Below are 21,332 nucleotides of genomic sequence, written 5' to 3'. Positions count from 1 at the left end.
GGGGGGGGACGTGGTTACCATATATGGGATCCTTTGGCAGCTGAGGATCTCGACCACCTTTTGGAAGTTGTCTAAAGCTTTTGGCTTTCACCTTGCCCACCTAGAGAATGCAATTCTATGATCAAAGGGTTTCTCCTTCACTTGCCTTTTTGTGAAAGGGCCAAATTTTGTGGCTTGTTAAGGTTTGTCCATTTTTGTGGGTCTTTGAGTCAAGAGGTACAACAAAATTTAGAAGGATTTGAGAGCTAAAGATTCATTGCTACTTTCATATCTCCATTTGGGCCTCCTTGTTACAATGCCTTTTGTAATTATTCTCTAGGTGTTATTTTGCTAGATTGGAGCCCTTTTTTGTTTTCGTTGGGCTCTTTTCAGTTTGTATTTGTATCCCTCTTGTATTCTTTCCTTCTTTTTTCTGAATCGCTTGACCTTTTTCCAAAAAAAAAAAAAAACGAGGAAAAAAAAACAAAGAAAAAAGAAAGCTAAAGACTTGCATTTAGATCCAAACGGAAAAGATTTCAAATTTCTCTTCCCTAGCTGTGTAATGTTAGAGCAATTTGGAGGGCCCTCATTACCTTTTCTTCCAATGTTCATTAGATGCTACTTGGTCTAAGCTCTTTCAATCTTTCAGCCTATGCTGGTTTTGTTGGTGAAAAAATTTGACTTTCAAGGAGAAAAAATGAATGAATACATGGCACACAAAAAGAAAAGCCTACAAAAGGGAACCAAACTACAAGAATACAACTGTTTGACCCAATCACCAAAGACCCTCAAGCCAAAACACTTGTCAAGGGAAGAAGTTCACCTTCTTAGAAACTTTACACTTCCAAACTGAGGAGAAAATAGAATCACTCGTTGAAGAAGGGTTGGCTAAACACTAGAAAAGGAGCTACAGAAAAATCCCTTGGATGGACAAGGAGACCGAAGGTGGACATACCCCCCTCGAGGCTAAGGTGAAAAGATGAGAGTGATGATAAAAGAGTCAAGACATCCGACATTTCACTATTGGTCAATGGCCATCGGAAACCCAATGATGGAGAGGGTGACAAAACTGTCTAATCAAGAATCAAAGCCACTAGGATAGATGTTATAAACTGTTTCATACAAGGTGTTTCATATTTTATACAAATTTGTAACTTATCAACCATCAATGAAATCTCATGTTTCTTGCCTAAAGAGGAGACAGAGCTCCCAAGTCAAGCCAGAAATAAATCCTATTCCCTCCTGACTAAACCATTAGGCCTGTGTAAAATTCATCACAGCAAGCCTAACAATAAATTAACGCATTCAATATAGGATTTGTATATAGATAAAATCCTAACGGAAAATTAAGTTTCATTGAGAAGACTTCTTAACTAAGTGTGATACCCAAAACTTCCCAAAGCACCAAAGGAAATAAGTTGATAACCAACTGTTTGACTTTTCATTTCGAAAATATCTATTCAAAAGAACATCTGAAATCCATATAAATGATATAAGCTGCACCTTCTAAATTATCTATTGAGCAGAAGACTTACAATTTGTCTTTGGGTAAGTGTAGAGTTAAGTTCATCGGAGAGAATGAAAAGATATATGATTTCCTATAGATTTTTTAAAATCACTAATCCACCGCCAATTCTTGACTGGGTCCAAGCTCCCCAATCTCTATGCTATAGCCCATCCTCCACAAAGAAAGAAACAAAAATAACCTAACCAACTCCATATATCCCACATATTTTGTAATATATCATGCCTTATAGCCCATTCGTTCCCAACCAAATGCCTCACAAAGTGAATAAAGTCGAGAAAACAAAGTAATTTGGCCTTCACATTGAAAAGCCAAGTTGCATGACCACCAAGGACACCAGTTTCTCTATTTGCCAAACAAATATGATACAATAAATACTTACTCCTGAATCTTTTGCACTATAGGGTTATCACTTGTCTCCCACCTTTCACGAATGTCCTCGGCTATCTGTCAATCCCAATGTAAGAAAATATCATTACATATTATATTAAACATTAAAAAAAAAAAGGAAAAAGAAAAAAGAAACTAAGAATACAAGTTTTCGGCTACACTGAATTGCCCCAGCTCAAGACAAAGATAAATTTGGACCTGTCCAACCATTGAGTACAAGTTTTTGCATGGTTCCTAGTTTACTAACAGACTTTTGGCCCTATGTTTTTCCAAGCTATTCTCAGTCTCAGCCAGAAACAGAAAAATGGCCTCGAGCACAGATAACTAGGAATTGGCTTCTGGCACTTGGATTTCAGAAGATTTTGTACCATGAAGCACTAAAATGGGCTGAATTAAGCTTTCGTTTATCAAACATCCGCCTAACTTCAAACAAAGTTAGGTTTGGTCTCATGAGACCAATGGGTTTTTTCTGTCAAATTCCTCCCCATCATAGCCTTGATCAGTCAGCTGAGAAATCCTCATCTCTATACAAAGACGAATCAGCATGATGAGTACCCAAAGAAGAAATTCTACATTTGGGAGCTATCTCACAAAGCCATTAACTCTAACGATAGGCGCATCTATCATACATGGTCCTCACTCCAAATTGGTGTACCCTTTGTAAAAATAGTTTGGAGACACAATCTCCCATATTTATACACAGCCCCCTTGCTCAACGTTTCTAGATTGGTCTAAAGAATGCTTTCAACTGGCCCATTTTCTCTTATCAATCTCCTTTTGGGCCACCCCTTCTATAAGACCCTCCTTTTGAAGTATCTCATTCGAGCCTTATGTGGTCGGCTTGGCTTGAAAAAAACTGCAGAACTTTCAATAAAAAGGAAACTGAATACCCAGTTTTTTGGGACAGTGCTGTTTTTATAGCTTCAACTCAATGAAAATTCAATTCTTTGTTTTCTTCACACAGCTTTTCTTCTCTTTTGACGGAGATGCTTCTTGTAACACCTTCGGTTAGTGGCATTCTCTTTCTCTCTTCTTTTGAAATTTCATTAATCAATGAAATTGTTTCTTATTTTTCTTAAAACACAATGAATAACCGTTTGTCTAGCAGTTGATCACATTAAATGAAACCTAGCAGTAGATAAGGAATTTTTTAGAAGAAATTATAATATAGCACTAAATTGGAAACACATACCTCCTGACCCTTTGACATTACAGGTTCACTATAACCAGTAACACGCTTGAACATGGGATGACCATGCATCTAAAGGAAGAAAAAGAAAAATGGAAAGGACTGATTAGGTTAAAAAGAAAATAATGTTTTAATAGAAGCACTAATGAAACTCCATAAAACATGGGCCACTAAATGCAATTTACCTTCGCCTTGAATGCCTCCCACTTCTTACTCCAATGAGACTGCTTTGATGGTAAAACAACAACATCGGTTCTTGTACTTCTTTCAACTTTTGGCGAGGTGGAAGGCTCATATTCTAAATGCTTTTTCTTATGTGGTTTTCCACTTAACTCATCCTTCACAATTTCATATCCCTTCTTTGTTAAGTCAATTAACTTTGTGCTTTTCAACCGTTCAAATGCCGAGGAAATTCCTGTTGACGGAATGCTGGACTTAAATTTTCCAAATACTGTTTCGGAAGAACCAGTAGAACCAGGATGTTGATCTTTGGCTTCTTCAGAAGGGGCCTCACTCCCATGTTTCTTCGCATCAGCACCAGGATCAGTTGAGGAACGAGTAGACCCCGAAGATTTTTTATGACTGAATCCAAAAGCTTCTTTTACCTGGGTCCAATAGAGTTGAATATTAATACCATGGGTATGGTTATATATGCTTGACTGATGTATCACATAAAACACACAAACCTCCTCCGTAGCAGCAGATATTTTCTCTTTCACATCCGTGGAAACCTGCAAAAATTAAAATAAAAAATTGAATGATAGACTCAAATAAATAGCAGGCACGACTTCCAGGGACACCATAATATTCAACGTACTCGTGTGAAAGAAACAGATTTTTTTTTCCCACAAGCTTAGGAAATAAAACTAGAAGCCCAAAAACAATTGCCTGCCCATAACTAAAAAAAAATTATGAAAAATAACTCAATAACATTTTAAAATTAATGCGAGAAGGGAAATGCACTAACCCAAGCATAGTGTACCAACTACTTAAATATTCATTCAGAGTCACAGATAAACGGCAACAATTATAAATACAGATAGCATGTAAAAGGGCAAAACAATCACCTTTCTGGCTGTAGCCTCAGCCTCAGACCAAGCGCCATCCACCTGCTTGTAAAGCTGCTCGGTTGTCTGCTTTGTTCTGCATTCGCCATTTCACCATCTCAGGCCATCCATTGAAGTGCCCACCCAGCCTTGACATACAAGGGTATGTCTCAGCCTGTTAACAAATACCACTAAAAATATGCAAGACATAGAACAGAGTTCTCAAAATATTACCTAACTTTTAGGTCTTCTTTCACACCTTTAAGTTCTTCTGCCTTCTCCTTCCAGTCTTTGACAGATTGTTGAAATTCTGGGTTTCTGCAGTGTTTTCCAGACCACTCATTACAGAAATAAATACCATGGATACAAACCACAAAGAAAAATCAATGGAACGGTCGATACAAGAAGCAACTGGAAGCTAAGAAGTCATAATCTGGTTTCTAATATAGCTTCATGCGTTTTACAAAGTGAGCAGTTAGTTTGTTTTGACAATCATCCTTCAATTGAATATAATATCAGAGCTTGACCTTTTTTCCTTTAGGCCCTTTGCATTCTTCTATGGTGAAAATGAGTTGTTTCACCATTGATGATGAATCTAATCCACATTAAATGGCACATTCTAAAATTGAGCTTGGTGGATTAAGAACACAAACTCATACCTCAGCCTCCACCCCTTCTAATGAGAAACTGATTTTTCATGGAGGAAAGAAATTAAGAATACAATGGCATATCCTTGCCTTAATTTAAATGGAAACCCCTGACCAACATCCTTTAGGGCACCAATCTTTGAGAAAATTGTAAGGAGGCTCTATTCATGGAATGGCTTACACGTCTTCAGAGGTGGTAGGCTTACACTTACCAAAGCCTCCTATTAAACCTCCCCACCAATCTTTTTTGTCTCTCTTCCAATACTGCCCCCTCCAAGGATGATTTTGTCTAGAAAATCAACAAAAAGCTACAAAAACTTCTATTTGAAGAGATCTTCTGCATCATCAAGTAAGCATCTCATTCGATGAAAGAAAATCCTCCACCCAACAAATTTTACAGGTCTTGTCTACTCAGTATGAGAGGAAAAAACGGATCATTATTGGCTAAATGGATTTGGAGGTATCAAAAGGAAGAGCAAGTCCTTCAGAGGCAAATTATCTCTCAACTCTGGGCCCTTAAACATCAAACTGGATATCGCTTAATGGATAAGATACCAATTACCATCTCGAAGGTCGATAATTCGATCCTCCACCCTCGCAATTGTTGAACTAAAAAAAAAACTATGGCCTCTAATCAGAACTTCAAGCGTCTGCAGAATGCCTGGGGAAAAATAAAACATCAAAGTCTTATCCAAGACAGACTTATCAACAAACTTGGCAATGGGGAGAAAACAGCCAAACACCTCCCTTTGGCATGATAGTTGGTTGTTGGATGTTCCCTTGGCTGCTCACTACTCCCTCTTAAACTTCTTATCTATGCAGAAAAATTGTCGTCTATCTGCCAAACATTTGTCTCATACAAGGGACCTTAGGCTATGGAAGTTGGAAGGCAGATATCCTCCACAGAAAAATCCCTTACGCAACATTGCTTGTATGCTAGGAGATCCTAAACGACTCTTACATGGATAGATATGGAAGGATCTATACCCGGAAAGGTCAAATTTTTATTATGGAAACTTAATCACAGGACCAGTCACAAGCCTTCAACACTTTTGATAAGCTTCGGCGCTGATTGCTACTGTCCCTGTCCTCTCAGAGCTGCCCGTTCTGCAAAAATGATGAAAAAACACAGAAGCATATGGTCCACAGCTCTCCCATTTAATCCAAATAGTCTCCCTTCACTACACTCAAGCCAGCTACCTTTCTCGGATGGGAAAATGTTCTTTGTACCCACCTAGTGTGAGATGTCTTTTAGGCAACTTGTATTAGGGACAACCAAAGAGTTTTCACCGAAAAGGAAGATCCTTCGATAATTTTTCTGATTATGTAGTTTTTTTAGTTATATTGTGGTGTGTAAAAATTAATCTTCTTTCATTTTTGATAGCTACTCCACTCCTTAGTCCAGTAGAAGAAGCTTATTTTTCCCTTCTATTGCAAATTTTATATATCAATAAAATTTATTTCTTATCACACAAAAAGAAACTGAGTCAATAACAACAATAGCCAAATACATCTTGGAAAGCTCAAAGTTAATCTACTCACTCTCATTCATCAACTAAAGTTGAGACCATTGTAACTTTGATTTTGTGGTTGAGTTATGTGTTGCAAGATTTACATAATTTCTTTCAAGAGATCAACTCTTTGGTTTTGTAATAATCAACCACTAAAATTGCTTCCAAGTTCCAACCTTGTTTTTTATGAGCATACTAAACTCATTGAGCTGGATTTCCATTTTGCTCATAATAAGGTTGTTTACGCCTCATGTAGATTATAGTCTTTCCTCTATAATTTCCGAAGTCTTTTTGTAATTCGTATTTGATGGTTGGGAGTGTATTAACTCCTTTTCTATTTAATTCATCAATGAAATTATGTTTCTAAAACATGGCTTCACTGCAGCTCACACCCACTCAGTCTCGGTTGTTTTTTATAAGAAAAAAGAACTTGAACTAAATACAAAGGGACATCCTAAGGACCCCCTGACCAAGGAGCTACAAGAAAGCTTCCATAGATAGCACTAAAAGATTACAATTATAAAAGAATTTCTTGTAATTTGAACACCACTGAAAAAACATACACTGTACATTGACCCAAAACAAATCCTGTATAAATGCCTTATCTTCAAAGATTCTAACATTTAGTTGAATTCTTACTAAAGCACTGGCTGGAAACCTTCTTAAACCCCAACTATCCGAGAATGTTGTTCTCACCATTCACTGTCCATCATTTCAAGAATCATAGCCTTACAAACCTTATTGCTCGGTGGATTAGTTTTCGGTAATTCACCTCTGATGGTTGGAAGACCCTTTCCTCCTTTATAATTTATCAATGAAATTTTTGCCTTACAAACCTTATTGCGGAATCTTTCTTTGTCAAGAATCAAGCTTGGCTATTCATGAGGATCGAGTTAGATTGTATGCTTCTTCTTGGTGTATTCACCCCAAGATCTTTCATAACTATAATCTAGGTTCATATTTACACCAAGTGGGCGCCTTCCTTGTAACCCCTCGGTGTCGTGGGGAGATCTCATTTCCCTCTCTTTTTGCATTATCTCCCTTTATCAATATCATTCTATTTCTTGTTTCCAATAAAATAAAATAAAAAGTTTAAAGAAATTCAAGTTTCTTCGAAAAAAACATTCATCCTCTTTGGGAAAATATTATAGTCATAGATATTTATGTTTCACTCAACCAAATGGTTGGTTACGTTGCTTTTAGTGGGTCTAAGCTGCTTGGGTTTAGCTTCAGGAACAGGCAGAATACATGAGCACTGCCTAAACTGAGGTGCACTTTGTACTGAGACATACATCAACATATTCGTCTCTTCAAGAATCTTCCTCCAATCAAATTCATGCAGCAGTAATTAATAATGTACAAGATGGAAAGCAATTCACGTGCATTTGTACTTGTTGTGTTGAATAGAGAAACACTTGCAGAAAGGCTAAAATACATATACACGCATGAAGATTTTTTTTTTTTTTTTGGACAAGAAACAATTCTTCATTGATATATGAAAAGGATCGAAAAAGTTCAAGTACGCAAGTTCCCAACGGAAATGAAAAACTACAAGAAAAAAAATAAGCCTAAAAGTACAAGAGGATAAAATAATGAAAAATAACTAGAAAGCAAACAAAAATACAGCCAAAAATCTAAAATAAAGAGCTCCAAAATGCAGAAGCTTCTTCTGGAGGAAAGTATAGCAAAAACACAAGGGCTTGAAACTTAGAAAAGCAGCTTGAAAAAATGAAGTCAATAAAACAATATTCAAAGACACCCTTCTTTTATAGAAAGAGATATTAGACTAATGCACGCCCTTAGAAGCCTTCCAGAACCCTCTAAAATTCCAAAGAAAATCTCTTAAGAAACCATCAAGAGAAGATAAAATTGAACATGCATGAGTATTATAATTCTAAAGAAGAGGGAAGATACTTGTTAGCTTCTCCTTTCACTTTCTTTGAGAACTCATTGAATACGCTGAATCTACGATTGATGGAGTAGCCATTTGGTAAGAGCAATTGTGATCTCGTACAGGAGCTCTACCAGAACAAAACCCAACCATAAATTAAAACAAACTTGATATTGAATAGCTTTACACCACAGATATCAATCCTATGAAGACTATAGTGGAGAAAGATGGGATAAGGTTCAAGCATAGGGAAGAAAAAATACCTCTTGGGAAGTAAGCTGATAAAACAAGCTTTGTCTCGAGAGAAATAAATCCCGAACCAATTTTTTACCAGCCATTAAGATTTAGTCACAGCAACTCTGCACATTAACTTTTTCTTTTAGAAAACAATAATTAACACAATCTAATTAGTATCATATGCATATAAAAGTTAACATGGAGCGATACTTCCTCAATGAACTAAAAATTTAACGCAATAAACCAATTTCCCTTCTCTTCTTCCTTGGAGCATGGTTCAAGTTTCGCGGAAATTTTGTAATGCTAAGAGAATCTAATGGCGTTACAAGTTCTGAAATCCAAAAAATTCTAAATGTAACCACAAATTTTCAACTTACTGAGGTAAAGCTACTTCTAACCTCGAAATTCTAATGCTATTGTTAGTAACCGAGAAAATGCAGAATAAAATAATAATAAAAGGAAGATTTTGGATTTTTAAGCCAAATTCTACCTTACCCCTGTTTAGAAACCTGAATTTGGAAGGAATTCTAATCAGTCCACGTGTTTGGATGAAAAATAAAATAGGAATTTGAAAACAGTGCCAATTTATATGCATCATAGTTTCTCCTACATTCAAGCAAACTCCACAACAGTTTTCTATTTTGTTTGACCATTGTATTTTTCTGTTCTTGTATAACTGATACCAATAATTTCAATCCTTTCAATACAGCTTTCCGGTTCCAACCAGTTTTTTATTTTTTTAGCTGAGAAAACTACATACAGGTAAGTTTCCTTTTTTGCTTCATTCATCTTCTTAAACTTTTTTTTTTTTTCATTATTAATTGATTTGGATAAGAATGATATGTTTGTTTGTTTCTTTTTACTTACTGATTCAATCTGTTTTTGAACATTGATTGAAGAAGAAACCAACAAAAAAGAAAAAAAAAAAAGATACTCTCGATTTTCTTCTTCGCGGAGAGCAGAATAAATCAACATAATTCAATCAACAAAACAAAATCAAAAAAATCAAAACCTTAGGTGTACGAAAAATGAGCAGCGGTGTGTGAATGGGGCGGTGCGACCTCACCAACGGCACAGGTTTGAGGCTAAACCACTGAAAAAAGAATAACAACAGAGATAAGTAACTCTGGTTGCTCGGACAGGCGAGAGAGTTTGAGAGGCAAGGAACGGGGACAATTTCGTCGGGTGTCTGAGACTGCAGCAGCTGGAAGTGCAGCGTCGGGTAGGGGTGGCGGCCGTGGAGCGGCAGGGCGGGGTGCAGTGGCTGGTAATGGGAGGGAGTGGCGGCAAAACGTGAAATAGGGTTTAGGCAAAAACAAATAGAAAGCCAGGATGGTTGAATAGAAGGAAAAAAAAATTAAAAAATAATAATAATAATAATGAAAAATAAAAAGACGGCCGAGTCTGCATACGGAGAGAAGGGAAAGGAAATACGGAAAATAAAACAAGTAATTAAAAAAATAACAAATAAAATTTAAAAAAAAACATGTTTTTTTCTTTAATTCTGGTTTTTTTTTTCTTTTAGTATTCTATTTTCTACCCTGTAAAATAATCTCCTAAATATAAAATTTAAGTGATGTCAATAAGTCCTCACAGCTTTGACGGGAACTTTGACTCGATTTCTTATAAAGATGAATTTTTCATATGGGCTCGACTCGGTTTCCTATAAAGATGAATTTTTTCTCGTATGGGCTCGTGGTTCAGATTGTTAGGAATCTTTCCTATCATAGTTATAATATGAATGGTACAACCATAATCAACCCATCATGTATTGGAATCAAAATATACCATGTCTTAAGTTTTAGGTTATTCTTTTGATAATGACCCAACTTGCCGTAGAATAACACTTATTCTTAATTAGGTTCTTTTGGAGGATTGGAGCATATGGTCGATTTATTTGGACAATTACGAACAAAAAGATCAAATCAACTGAGACAATTTAGACCGTTTAAGCATCAAATCATCGACATTCGGATTTTTTGGTCCATAAAAGACCACTATCAATGAACAATAACTACAATTCTTATTTTGAGAGTTAACACCCATTGAGCTCTTTCAAGCCTTTTAGGTTGACCCTATCGTACCTTAGATTCAAATTTGAAAGTTATTTTTTTTCATATTTAGGCAATGCACATGATGACAGTAGCATGCACATGATGGTAGCTTGACTCTAGTGGTGATGTGGAAGTAAAAAAATATATTGCCTAGCTACTACAACTCTAGCTTGAACGCCCACTCTAAGATGCTAAAGTGGGATGTATGTCGCGACCACATAAATCGTCCAAAAAATATGTAAGCGATCGCTTCTCCTAAGTATCAAAGTGCAGTCGGGCGCGCGAGAATATCAATAGAAAAATTAGATGACTTGTTAGTTCTAGGATTCGAACTGAGGTGTGGTCGTAATTAAGCCTTGTATCCATGCGTGAGCCTATGCATAGAAGCTCCTTCCGTGGGTGGGGTGTGTGAAATCACATGTTAGGTGCATTTTTTTTTATGTTTGACCTTAGTTTGACTATCTTCCACGGTAGTTTTGATATTAAACCTAATATGACTTGAATTATGACCAATTGTTTGAGATTTGTAGCACCAAGCGGGTAGAATATGAGTGGATAAAGTGTCATAATCACGCTTGTCTAAGCCGCATTACCTATGGCTGCATGTCGAATGTTTTGGTCATGTTTATCTAAGGGCGTGTTCTTCATGGTCACATGTCCATTCCAAACCCCTTTTACTTACTTTCATGTATAGTCAGGTCTTTACTATTTTTGCTATGTCAATACAAGGGTATATGATCATGCTAAAATTCATCAAAGTGTACGACATATGACTAATGGTCAATTATTCCTATCTAAATTTGTGTTATCAAAGGTATGACGGTTGTTTATTTTCTTTTACCTTATAACCTTACTTTGTTTCAAATTGTTTTCAACTCATTTCCTCCTTGAACGGGACTCAAGGCTAGATCATAGTCGCGATGGTCCACGGCCACTGCAACCCAGTCCGAGCGTGTCTGCTAGCCCACAAACTCGACCTATTCCGCGTCAGCATCCAGAAACTTGCCCCAAATACAGATGAGCCCACGATCCACCAAAGCTTGGCCCAAATTCATAAGCCAACCCACGGCCTACACCCAACCCACAATCTGAACCGACTCGCGCAACCCTTGGCCCATGCCTTGACCCACGTGTCGCGCCTTGCTTAAACCCGTTGTTGACCCAACGCCAACCCGAAATTGTCTCCACGTCCAGTGCATTTGCGACTCCGCTGAGTCGACTACTCCCAACATGGCTTCGACAACTTCTAACAGCTCCTGGCGGCTTGGCGGCTTATTTGGCTTGAGATACCTGTTTTTTAGCCCCGTTTGACACGTCTAGTTCCTATCCTACCATTTTTTACACGTATGAAGCCACGTCACTATTTGAACAATTTCAAGTGTTTTAGCTAAAATTAGGGGTTTAGTTGTGAGCTAAGGAATGGGTTCAACCAATCTACAAGGGAGTGATCCCTTCCGCAAGTGGTTCCACACGTGCATCAGGATACTTCCTCCTTATATTTGGCACATACTCATACCGAAGCTCTATTCCCTCCGTGGTATACCGAAAACGCTAGTCAAAGATAAGGTCCAAGACGTACGTATACGAGCTCACCTTGATGCCCACGTGCTCGTACATGTGTTGCGTATAAAGCAATTCTGAATAGACGACGATTACTTTATTCCCTTTCTTGTTTTGTAACGGTTTAATGATGATGTTATGAACCGAACATATAAGTCTATGGCTCTAGTACCATGTTACGAACAGCGACCCTCCATATTAGTATGATATTGTCCACTTTAAACATAAATTCTCGTTAATAATTTTTAAATAATATATACTTTTTTCATTTCACAAATTTGTCATAAAAGTTACTTAGACTATGGTCAAAAAGATAGAAAGAAAAGAAAAACTTGGACATTTTAATCCATGGGTACCAGCAAAAAGTGACAAAAGTAGAGTTGGTAAATGATTTTATAGGGGTAAAAAGGTAATTTCGGTTAGGGGGAGAGCTTCTTTTTCAATAATATTAAATAATATCATTATTGTATTTAGAATTCCCTTTTTTCTTCCTTCAATTCAATTCAATGAAATTTCCCTTTCAATTCAAAGTTGGGACTGAAAATGAATCGACAAAATCAAACCCCAATTCCCAACGCTCTCAAAATCCTCTCCCAATTCGCCTCTTCGATCATTACAGTTTTTCAAATTTCAGATTCCATTCCAAAAGTCGTTTGATCGATTCGCGATTCTTTCTCTGTAATTTCTTTCCATGGCGTCGCTTCTCAAATTCAAGCTCCTTTCGACGCACTGCGGCGTCGCTCAGAGTCCCACTTTAAGCCCTAGAACCAGTCCTCTCCTTCACCTCCGCCGCCGTAAAACCACTCTGCGGATGCTTCTCACTCGGAATTTCAGCCGCCGGTCCCCTCGCCGCTGCGCCTTGCCGGAGAAGAACATAGACGACCGTAAGGATTTGACTCGAGGCAACAAGTTGAAGGACTTGTTCGTTTCGTCGCCGCCATATGATGGAACCGACGCCAGGATTAACGAGACGGCGATCGCGGCTCCTATCCGGAACGTAACTCCGGTTTGTAAGAAGAAAGCCGACGATCATATTGGATCGGCCGGTTGCAAACCCGGTTCACCTAGACCGGGTTGGACCGGCTTCCGGTACAAATACTTGCTTCAGAAAACTTGGCGGCCGGTTCTCGCCGGAATCCCCGAGTAATGAATGATTTATTAAAAAAACCCTTTCTATTATTAATGAATTAATTATATATATTCTCTGTTTTTTTAGTATAGTTTTAAATTTTTACTTGAAATTAGGGAAATAATTTGTGATTAATAGATTTCCCATGAGTGGGAATTTGCTTATTTTTGTGTTATGATGAGCTTTATTATTTGTTGAATTTTCAAATAATTTATTAATTAATGAAATCATTTCCAAATTTAAAGCTTAAACCTTGATATTTTTTTAAATTGTTTTTAATATAGTTCATGAAGTTTGTAATTTTGGACACCACTTTGACCATAGTCAAGATAGTGAATTAAATCGGAGTTAACAAATCTACTAAAGTGAATTGAGAATATAGAATTGATATAAGATAGGTCCCAAAATTGGATTAATTTAAGCATATGAATTGGATTAAAGTATTAATATGAGTGTGACATAGAATATACACTTCCTTTTAATATTTAAGTGGATTCTTCATTAGTGGGAGGACCCTCTTTTTCTTTTTCCCTTTATTCCATGAGAGATTCCATGAGAGATGTTTAAGACTTGGACTCAAATGCACTTCAAATTCCATAAGTTTATTGCCAATTGATAAAGTATAGATTTAATTTTGTAGTACGTCTTAGGGTGATTTTTCGAGATGTTTATTTTGAATCAATCTTTTTTTTTTTTTAGCGCCTTACTTTAATGACTTGAGCTTTAAATCTCAAAAAGAAGATCCAAATATCTACCAAAGTAATGTACGCTTAAAAAAAATTAAAAATAAAAAAAAGTGCAAAAATATCATTGACTAATAATGTTATTTTTGAACTTTTTAGATCGATTTAAGACGGTTCAAAAGGTATTTTTAAATTTTTTTAAAAAAATTTAAGGACATGAATAAAATTTTTAAAAATTTAGGAGTATTTTTTCTAGACAATTTTAACTACACAATAGTTTACGGTATCAATATTTTAATTTTTTTTTTTTATAAAAAGGGTGGTACCAAAAATGAATGATAAAAGATTAAAATAGTGGATAGAAATGAAAACATGAGATTTAAAATAAATAAAGTGTTGAAGTTAAAATGGAATAACAAAAAAAATATTAATTTATTTGTTTCTCTAAGGGGGTTGGGACCAAGAATATGGACCAGATATTCAAAGGCATATGAAACGTTTCCTTCACAAACACAAACAAAAGGCACTCAAAATTCCACTCCAAAAAGCAATGCATCTCACTTTGCATAAAAACCATCACCTTCCATTCAATAAATTTCTTTATATACCCTTTTCTTAATCTCAATTTGGTCCTTGTAGTTTTAAAATTTTCAATCTAATCCCTAGTATCCCGACTATCATCATGTTTAAAAACAGTTCTAATCGTGTCGAGACAAAGGTGAGAAGCTACATCCGAACTCCAGAGACTAAAAGAAAAAACTTAAAAAATCATAGGGATCAAATTGAAACTTTGTCCGAAGTCCCATCGGTCTGAATACATAGAAAACTTATGAAGACAAGACAACTCGAATTCGAAGCTACCAATAAAATATAAACTGCAATGAAATGAACAGAAACATAGTGATTATCCAACAACCAATAAATCTATTAATATAATTTGCTGGGCAGCTCATCTCCAAAATTCCTAGACTCGATCGGGTACAAGTTTGATATGGATATGGTTTCATTCACTCACACAGACATGTGGATGCTACAGTTTTTTCCATAGCAATCACCAACCAGTAAACATATCCAAAAATTCAGAGCACACGGAGAGCATGCGTTTATTCACCAACAGAAAATTTTATTATTCGTCTCTAAGACCAAGAGGGGGGAAAAAAGAGAGGAGGCAATCAAAATTTAATCAGTGTCTAGATGCTAACTGTTCTTTGTTCCCCAGAGGAATTCTAGTTTGCTTACTTGGTTGGGATTGTGATTGTTGTAAGCCGGAATCACTCTCTTCCTTCGAGTCGTCTCGGTTCGCCTTTTGGGGCTTCACATGGCTATTGCTATTCGAATTCAGATGGGGGGAAGGTTTCTCCTCGCCTTGAGGTATAAATTGCAGTAGAAACCTATGTATCATCTCATAGCTGGTGAAAGTTATTACGGCGGATGGAGTTGTTCGTAACAGATTTGTCGCACAACCCCTGTAAAAACCGGGAAGACCTTCCTTTTGAAAAACCTTTTTGATACAGTCCAGTACGCCGGAGTATTGAGGAGCAACATTTCTGGCTTGGCCTTGCTCTTGCATCCTGGAACGAACTACCTGGAGATGAAGTTTGAACAGGATAAAGTATTAACAAAGACACCAATCTAAGCACATCTCAACTAATTAAGTGATATATCCTCGACCAAGAGGACAATGTTTGAATCTCCTACACCCATATTTTCAAATACACACAACACATGCACCCATAGAGAGAGAGAGAGTTTAAAAACCTACCTCATGTGGGTAAGTCGTTACCGAGGCCATAACTTTCGACAATGACGAGGCAATAGCTAAATGTCCCGGAGTTAGCTTTTCAATGGTTGTGTTATCTGGAAATATAAATTTTTAACGATCTTGCACAATTAAACAAGTATATAACCATAGGAGGATTGTCATTACGTACCTCTTTTTGCCATATATGATTTGAGCTTTTCGTATGCTGGAAATTGAATGGCAACATGACTTATCCCAACCAATGAAGGGAGGATACCACTGTTTGTAGAACAAATCAAAGCCATGGCCTCATAATTATTACAAAAGTTAAAGAATTTAAAATAGAAACATAAAAAATAAAACGAGGAGGAAGTAAATAGTATATCATTAGTCATTATTTTCAAAAGGATATAAGTTTAGCACGATCACTCATTACAATCAAACGACAAATTCAGGTAAACATATATCACATCAAAACTTCAGTTTTCACAAACATGGTCAGAACAAACCTGTAAAGCCCGCGAATTCCTTCTTCCTGTATGATCCTGGTAAATGCTGAAACCATGCCTGTGTAAGGAACCACACCAGGCCTCATTCCCTGTGTCTGAGTTTAAACAAAAAATACTATGAACATCCAAAAGAATAACAATATAAAATAAAGGACTTAGATGTGCTTCAGTAAGATGGAGTATAGAAGACGAACTCAATGAAATGGAAATTTAAGAGCACAAAAACCTGATACTTACTTGAAGTCTGGTCTTAACAACCCATAAAGGATTTGTTGCAGTGGCAGTAGATCCCCCAGCCCCAGCAGCAGCAACCATATTTGCGCCGAACGAGAGTTGATGACCATCGTCCCCTGCAATCAAATAGCAAATATAATATTAATTACACAGAAGTAATTCAATCAAATTTAACCATTTCTATGGATTCAAGAATTGAACATATCCAAAATTCAAAATCTGAAATGGGAGGACTGCAACAGCATGTAAAGAAATAATGTTCGTAAAAACGAAAAAATCATTTGCCAATGAACCTCAAAACCAACCATCTGAATGAAGTATGCCTTTTAGATGCTCATAAACTGTGAAGTAGACCTACATGTGAGATAAGCAAATTTCGTCAATCGAAAAGTAGAAATAGTTCAGGTGATGGAAAAATGAGCCTGAAACAATAAATGGATGATGAATCTCATAAACATAACTTGTGCCAAAGTAAGGTCATGTGGAAATAAATTTTGGTCATAGTAATAATAAAATTATATAGTTATTTTTAATAATTTATTTTAGTACGAAATAGAAAGGTCAGCATAACATTCCACAGCAAAGTGTGGAAGTAAATCTTTATCCCACTTAGGTCCTACTGATACAAGTACATAAATCATCATTTTCTTTATTTAAAGGGCAAAACCAATGTCTCTTAGGAAGGATAAACTTCTGAATTGCCAGTTAGAAAAGAAACAAGAAAAAGAAAAACACTCAGATGCAATGAGTCGGGATAAAATCACATAATGCATTATGCACCCAAGTGGGGAAGAAAATAGATGATTAATGTCAACAGCGCAGCCCAGGAAGGATTTCCTGTATGAAAAGTTATGCTTGTACAGTTGCAAGAAATGAGACCCATCAAAAAGCCAGAACCCCAAGAAAGATAATGAAAAAGGAAAACAGAAGAAAGTCCTACAGAAAAGTGGATTTCATTAACTATTCATGAAATTCTAGTTCATGGACAAGCTTCAATATGGTGTCGGCCACTAACATGGGCTTAGGTACAAGCAACCAACCATAAAATTGATACATCAGTTTGGAAAAAACTGAAAGGTCTTAATGCTACTTTCCCAAGGAATATCCAATAAAATACTCACAGCCCAGTTTGGAAGAAGTGCTAATATTGTTGGTGAAAGGCCACGGTACAGTCCCCTGAAACCTTCAGAACGCATTATGTCTTGTAGGCTAGTGACAATAATACTACCTGGGTACAGGACAGATGAGATTAAAGAAATATAATCCATAAACATGTATACCAACCTGTACTTTCAGAAGCAGAAATGCTAATATCAGTTATCACATAACTAAAATTAATCCTTTGGCCACTAGTTTTCTAAGTCTTAATCCAGGTCAAATCCTTAGTTTGATTCTCAAAATCAATACGACCAATCACAACCAGCTGTTACAGCCATTCCAGGAAAACGTCCCAGAACAATGAAGAACAGAATAGTGAATTGATTCAGACCTCGAAATACATTGAATAATTAATTCTAAGCTTCCATCCAACTATAACGTTCAAAACAGAATCCCACCTTGGCTGTTGTTCAGCTTAGATTGTTCATATATCTCATTACCAATATAAAGTTAAACCCTCTTTGATAAGGATTTATATTTTTATTTTCTGTTTCTACTAATAGAGATAGTTTACTGACAACTTTACTGGTTCCATAATCTATTTCTAAACATGCTTTCAAAATCCTAATCAAAATCTACTAAAAAAGATAGTAATAGTATTTAAAAAATGGTTTTTCGTAGCTTAACATTGATGGAAGCTACCACCTATAAGGAAGTCATTAAATTCATTACCAGTTGAGATAAACTAGCATAACGACGCATCTAATTAGTGGCCTGAGATTACCAATTCATGGTATATTTGCACACTAAAGATGAAAATGACCACACTTTTACGTTGTGGTTACAACGTAACTCGATGATTTAAGGCATAATTTTGAGAGAGTTGAGATTTGAATCCCCCCACCCCACCCAGTTGTTCTTGAACTAAAAAGTTGTAGAAGAAAAAGGGAATTAACACTATCTCCACGGTTAAGACTATAGATTACCTCCTCTTTGACCAGATGGAAGACCATGCACTTGCAGCCTCGTCTTGATCACATCTAAAGGGCAGACGAACGTGGCTGCTATAGCACCTGTTACGCTCAACATAAGAACACGAATACCAAATAATCCCTAAACAAAAACTCAATGCGTATACAGACCATGCAAGTAACTAATCTAAACCACCAAATTTCAAACCCTCATCGATACACAACAGAAATCTAACACAAAAAGCTCAAAATTAAGCGTTGAAAAACATAAAAACAAACCTGCAGCAGCACCAGCACCGGCATGGCAGATCAAATCCCTAGTGCTTCGAGAAGTGCTACTGCCACCGCCACTCATCTTGCTCTCCACCACTTCCTACAAAATCTCAATGAAACAAAGGGGAATTTCAAATACCAGATCTCTGGTTTTAGAGCTCAAAAACTAACACACAAACACACGCATATATATAGCCTTACCCCTTCGTATTCCTTCCTGTTTGCATTGACCAAAGCCTTGAATTAAGTCGATCAAGAAACTGAGAGAGAGATGTAGTGTCGTTTCTCGGAACTTATTTGAAGGGCTTTGAGGTTGGGTGAATTCTTCGCTCCAACTCTCACGACGAAGAATTGGATTCCATGGACGTTTTTGACAATTCCTCAAAGCTTACTAATAACCTTCTCTCTCTCTTCCTTTCCCTTTCCGTCTTCTTTTCCTTTTCCTTTTCCTTTTACGATATTTTTATTTTATTTTTATTAAAAGAAATTATTTCAAAGTACAATAGATAAGGTATATATAGATTTCAACATTCATTTAAAAAAGGGAATTAGAGTTCCCTATTGTCACAATTCATTATAATTTATGCTTTTTTTTTCATATATAAATTAAGCTTACATTATTTTCGGTGTTCATATGATTCGATAACGGCGTCTGCTAGGGAAAGGTTTCCACACCCTTATAAAAGGTGCTTCGTTCTCCTCCCCAACCAATGTGGGATATCACAATCCACCCCGTTCAGGGCCTAGTGTCCTTGCTGACACTCGTTCCTTTCTCCAATTGATGTAGGACCGCCATCAAATCCACCCCTTTGGAGCCCAGTGTTCTTACTAGCACACTGCCTGGTGTCTATCCCCTTTGGGGAACAGCCTTCCTCGCTGGTGGCACATCGTCCGGTGTCTGACTTTGATACCATTTGTAACGGCTCAAGCTCACTGCTAGCAGATATTGTCCTTTTTGGACTTTCCCTTTTGGGTTTCCCTTCAAGGGTTTAAAACGTGTCTACTAGGGGAAGGTTTCCACACCTTTATAAATGGTGTTTCGTTCTCCTCCCCAACCAATGTGGGATATCACAATCCACCCCCCTTCAGGGCCCAGTGTCCTTACTGGCACACAGCCTCGTGTCTACCCCCTTCGGGGAACAGCCTCCTCGCTGGTGGCACATCGTCCGGTGTCTGGCTCTAATACCATTTGTAATTCCCCAAGCCCACCACTAGTAGATATTATCCTCTTTGGATTTTCCCTTTTGGACTTTCCCTCAAGGGTTTAAAACGTGTCTACTAGTAAAAGGTTTCCACACCCTCTCGTTCTCCTCCTCAACCAATGTGGGATATCACAATCCACCTCCTTTAGGGCTCAGTGTCCTTATTCGCACACTGCCTCATGTCTACCCCCTTCGGGGAACAGCCTCCTCGCTAGTGGCACATCGTCTGGTGTTTGGCTCTGATGGATTTTCCCTTTTGGGCTTCCCCTTAAGGGTTTAAAACGCGTCTGCTAGTGAAAGGTTTCCACACCCTTATAAATGATGTTTTGTTCTCCTCCCCAACCAATGTAAGATATCACAGTTACAATCCAATCCAACTCTATTTTATTTGTAAGATTATTATGAAAATTAATAATATTTAATGTATGTAACTCATGTTAGTGATATGTTGTGACGGGTGAATATTTGATATTTAAGTTTATATACTTTCATTGTTGTATAAAATGTGACTAGTTTTGTATTTTTAAAAAAAAAAAAAAAAAAAAAAAAAACTCTTTTGGTCCTCCTTTACATTTTTGTCCTTGAATTTTTACTTTAATTGTCATTTAATTTCTAAATTTTAATATCTTGCACGTTTATCTCACGTTTCGCTTATGTCCACTTTTAATTTTTAGCGTTCATTTTAAGTTAACTAACTTAAAATAATTATAATACATAATTTTTAAATTAATTTTGCTATTTCTTAAATTAGTCACTTTTTAAACTTTTAAATTAATCACTTTTTAACTTTTTATTTATATTTATACTCTCTCTTTTTTTTGTCTTCCACAATAATTAACTGGACATTTTATTACGTGTTGACTTTAAGAAGACTAATGGTCTCAATTCAAATGAAAAATAAAAAAATAAAAAATAAGTAAATTTTAACCTTAGTTAAATTCTTTATTTAACATGTTTTGAGAATAAAATATTTAATAAAAAATTATAAATAATAATTTCGAGTGAAGTGTTGGAATTATATTTGATTCGATTAACCGTAAATTAATTATGGAAATTTTCGTGTTTGAAAAAGACTATTGTCTGAATATTTTAGGATGCGTTTACTCATATAGAATAAAAATAAATAAAAAAGAAATTTGGAATCCATTTTTTTTTATGATGTTTACCATGATCGTAAATGAGAATAAAACGTGCGATTTATTCCGAATTTTACTATCTGAGGAATCTATTTCTAATCCTTTATTCTATTTAATTCACATCAACTTTTTTATTTTAACGACGTAAAAAACGATTAAAATAGTACGATATTATTATATAAAATTTGTAAATATTAATAAAAATTATTTTCTTTCAAAAGTATTTATAGGAAGATTATCTATTTTGGAAAAAAAAAATCTACAATCAAATTTAAATTTGAATTAGAAAATTAAATTTATGATAATTACTATTTTATTTTTAAAAAC

The 21,332-nt window shown here is 36.2% G+C and overlaps 3 protein-coding genes across 3 annotated transcripts in view; 1 reads left to right on the top strand and 2 right to left on the bottom strand.

Moving 5' to 3' along the window:
• Positions 1-9,748, bottom strand: part of LOC111445295 (mitochondrial import inner membrane translocase subunit TIM44-2) — a 16,977-nt gene extending 7,229 nt beyond the window's left edge. The window contains exons 1-9 of the mRNA XM_023083589.1: positions 9,428-9,748; positions 8,442-8,537; positions 8,202-8,308; positions 4,364-4,447; positions 4,151-4,226; positions 3,770-3,814; positions 3,269-3,688; positions 3,087-3,155; positions 1,887-1,951 (exon numbers count right to left, since the gene is read on the bottom strand). Coding sequence (XP_022939357.1) covers positions 1,887-1,951; positions 3,087-3,155; positions 3,269-3,688; positions 3,770-3,814; positions 4,151-4,226; positions 4,364-4,447; positions 8,202-8,308; positions 8,442-8,516 — 941 coding nt within the window. The 5' untranslated portion in view covers positions 8,517-8,537; positions 9,428-9,748. The remainder of the gene's footprint in view (positions 1-1,886; positions 1,952-3,086; positions 3,156-3,268; positions 3,689-3,769; positions 3,815-4,150; positions 4,227-4,363; positions 4,448-8,201; positions 8,309-8,441; positions 8,538-9,427) is intronic.
• A 2,789-nt stretch (positions 9,749-12,537) lies between these two features.
• LOC111445302 lies at positions 12,538-13,229 on the top strand. Its single transcript, XM_023083595.1, has one exon. The coding sequence runs from the start codon at positions 12,721-12,723 to the stop codon at positions 13,174-13,176; it is 456 nt and encodes a 151-aa protein (XP_022939363.1). The 5' UTR covers positions 12,538-12,720; the 3' UTR covers positions 13,177-13,229.
• Positions 13,230-14,689: 1,460 nt separating this feature from the next.
• LOC111445548 (nicotinamide adenine dinucleotide transporter 2, mitochondrial) lies at positions 14,690-19,098 on the bottom strand. The gene is made up of 10 exons (XM_023083996.1): positions 18,869-19,098; positions 18,674-18,767; positions 18,410-18,496; positions 17,447-17,553; positions 16,631-16,679; positions 16,329-16,441; positions 16,092-16,186; positions 15,773-15,861; positions 15,604-15,698; positions 14,690-15,426 (listed from the first exon to the last, which is right to left on the bottom strand). Exons 2-10 carry the CDS (start codon positions 18,747-18,749, stop codon positions 15,025-15,027), a joined length of 1,113 nt encoding a protein of 370 aa, XP_022939764.1. The 5' UTR covers positions 18,750-18,767; positions 18,869-19,098; the 3' UTR covers positions 14,690-15,024.
• Positions 19,099-21,332: the final 2,234 nt, after the last annotated feature.

Source organism: Cucurbita moschata, unplaced genomic scaffold, assembly GCF_002738365.1.
Source record: "Cucurbita moschata cultivar Rifu unplaced genomic scaffold, Cmos_1.0 Cmo_Scf00007, whole genome shotgun sequence".
In the NCBI taxonomy this organism is placed as follows: Eukaryota; Viridiplantae; Streptophyta; class Magnoliopsida; order Cucurbitales; family Cucurbitaceae; genus Cucurbita; species Cucurbita moschata.
Note: the sequence above shows the minus strand (reverse complement) of the source record. Positions and strands in the feature narration are given on the sequence as shown.

Coding starts and splice junctions, on each gene's coding strand:
- LOC111445302 (XM_023083595.1), top strand. CDS start 12,721: ATGGCGTCGCTTCTCAAATTCAAGCTCCTTTCGACGCACTGCGGCGTC.
- LOC111445548 (XM_023083996.1), bottom strand. CDS start 18,749: ATGAGTGGCGGTGGCAGTAGCACTTCTCGAAGCACTAGGGATTTGATC. Junction 17,554..18,409: donor TCCATCTGGTCAAAGAGGAG/GTAATCTATAGT, acceptor TCCTGTACCCAG/GTAGTATTATTGTCACTAGC. Junction 15,862..16,091: donor GGAATTCGCGGGCTTTACAG/GTTTGTTCTGAC, acceptor TTCTACAAACAG/TGGTATCCTCCCTTCATTGG.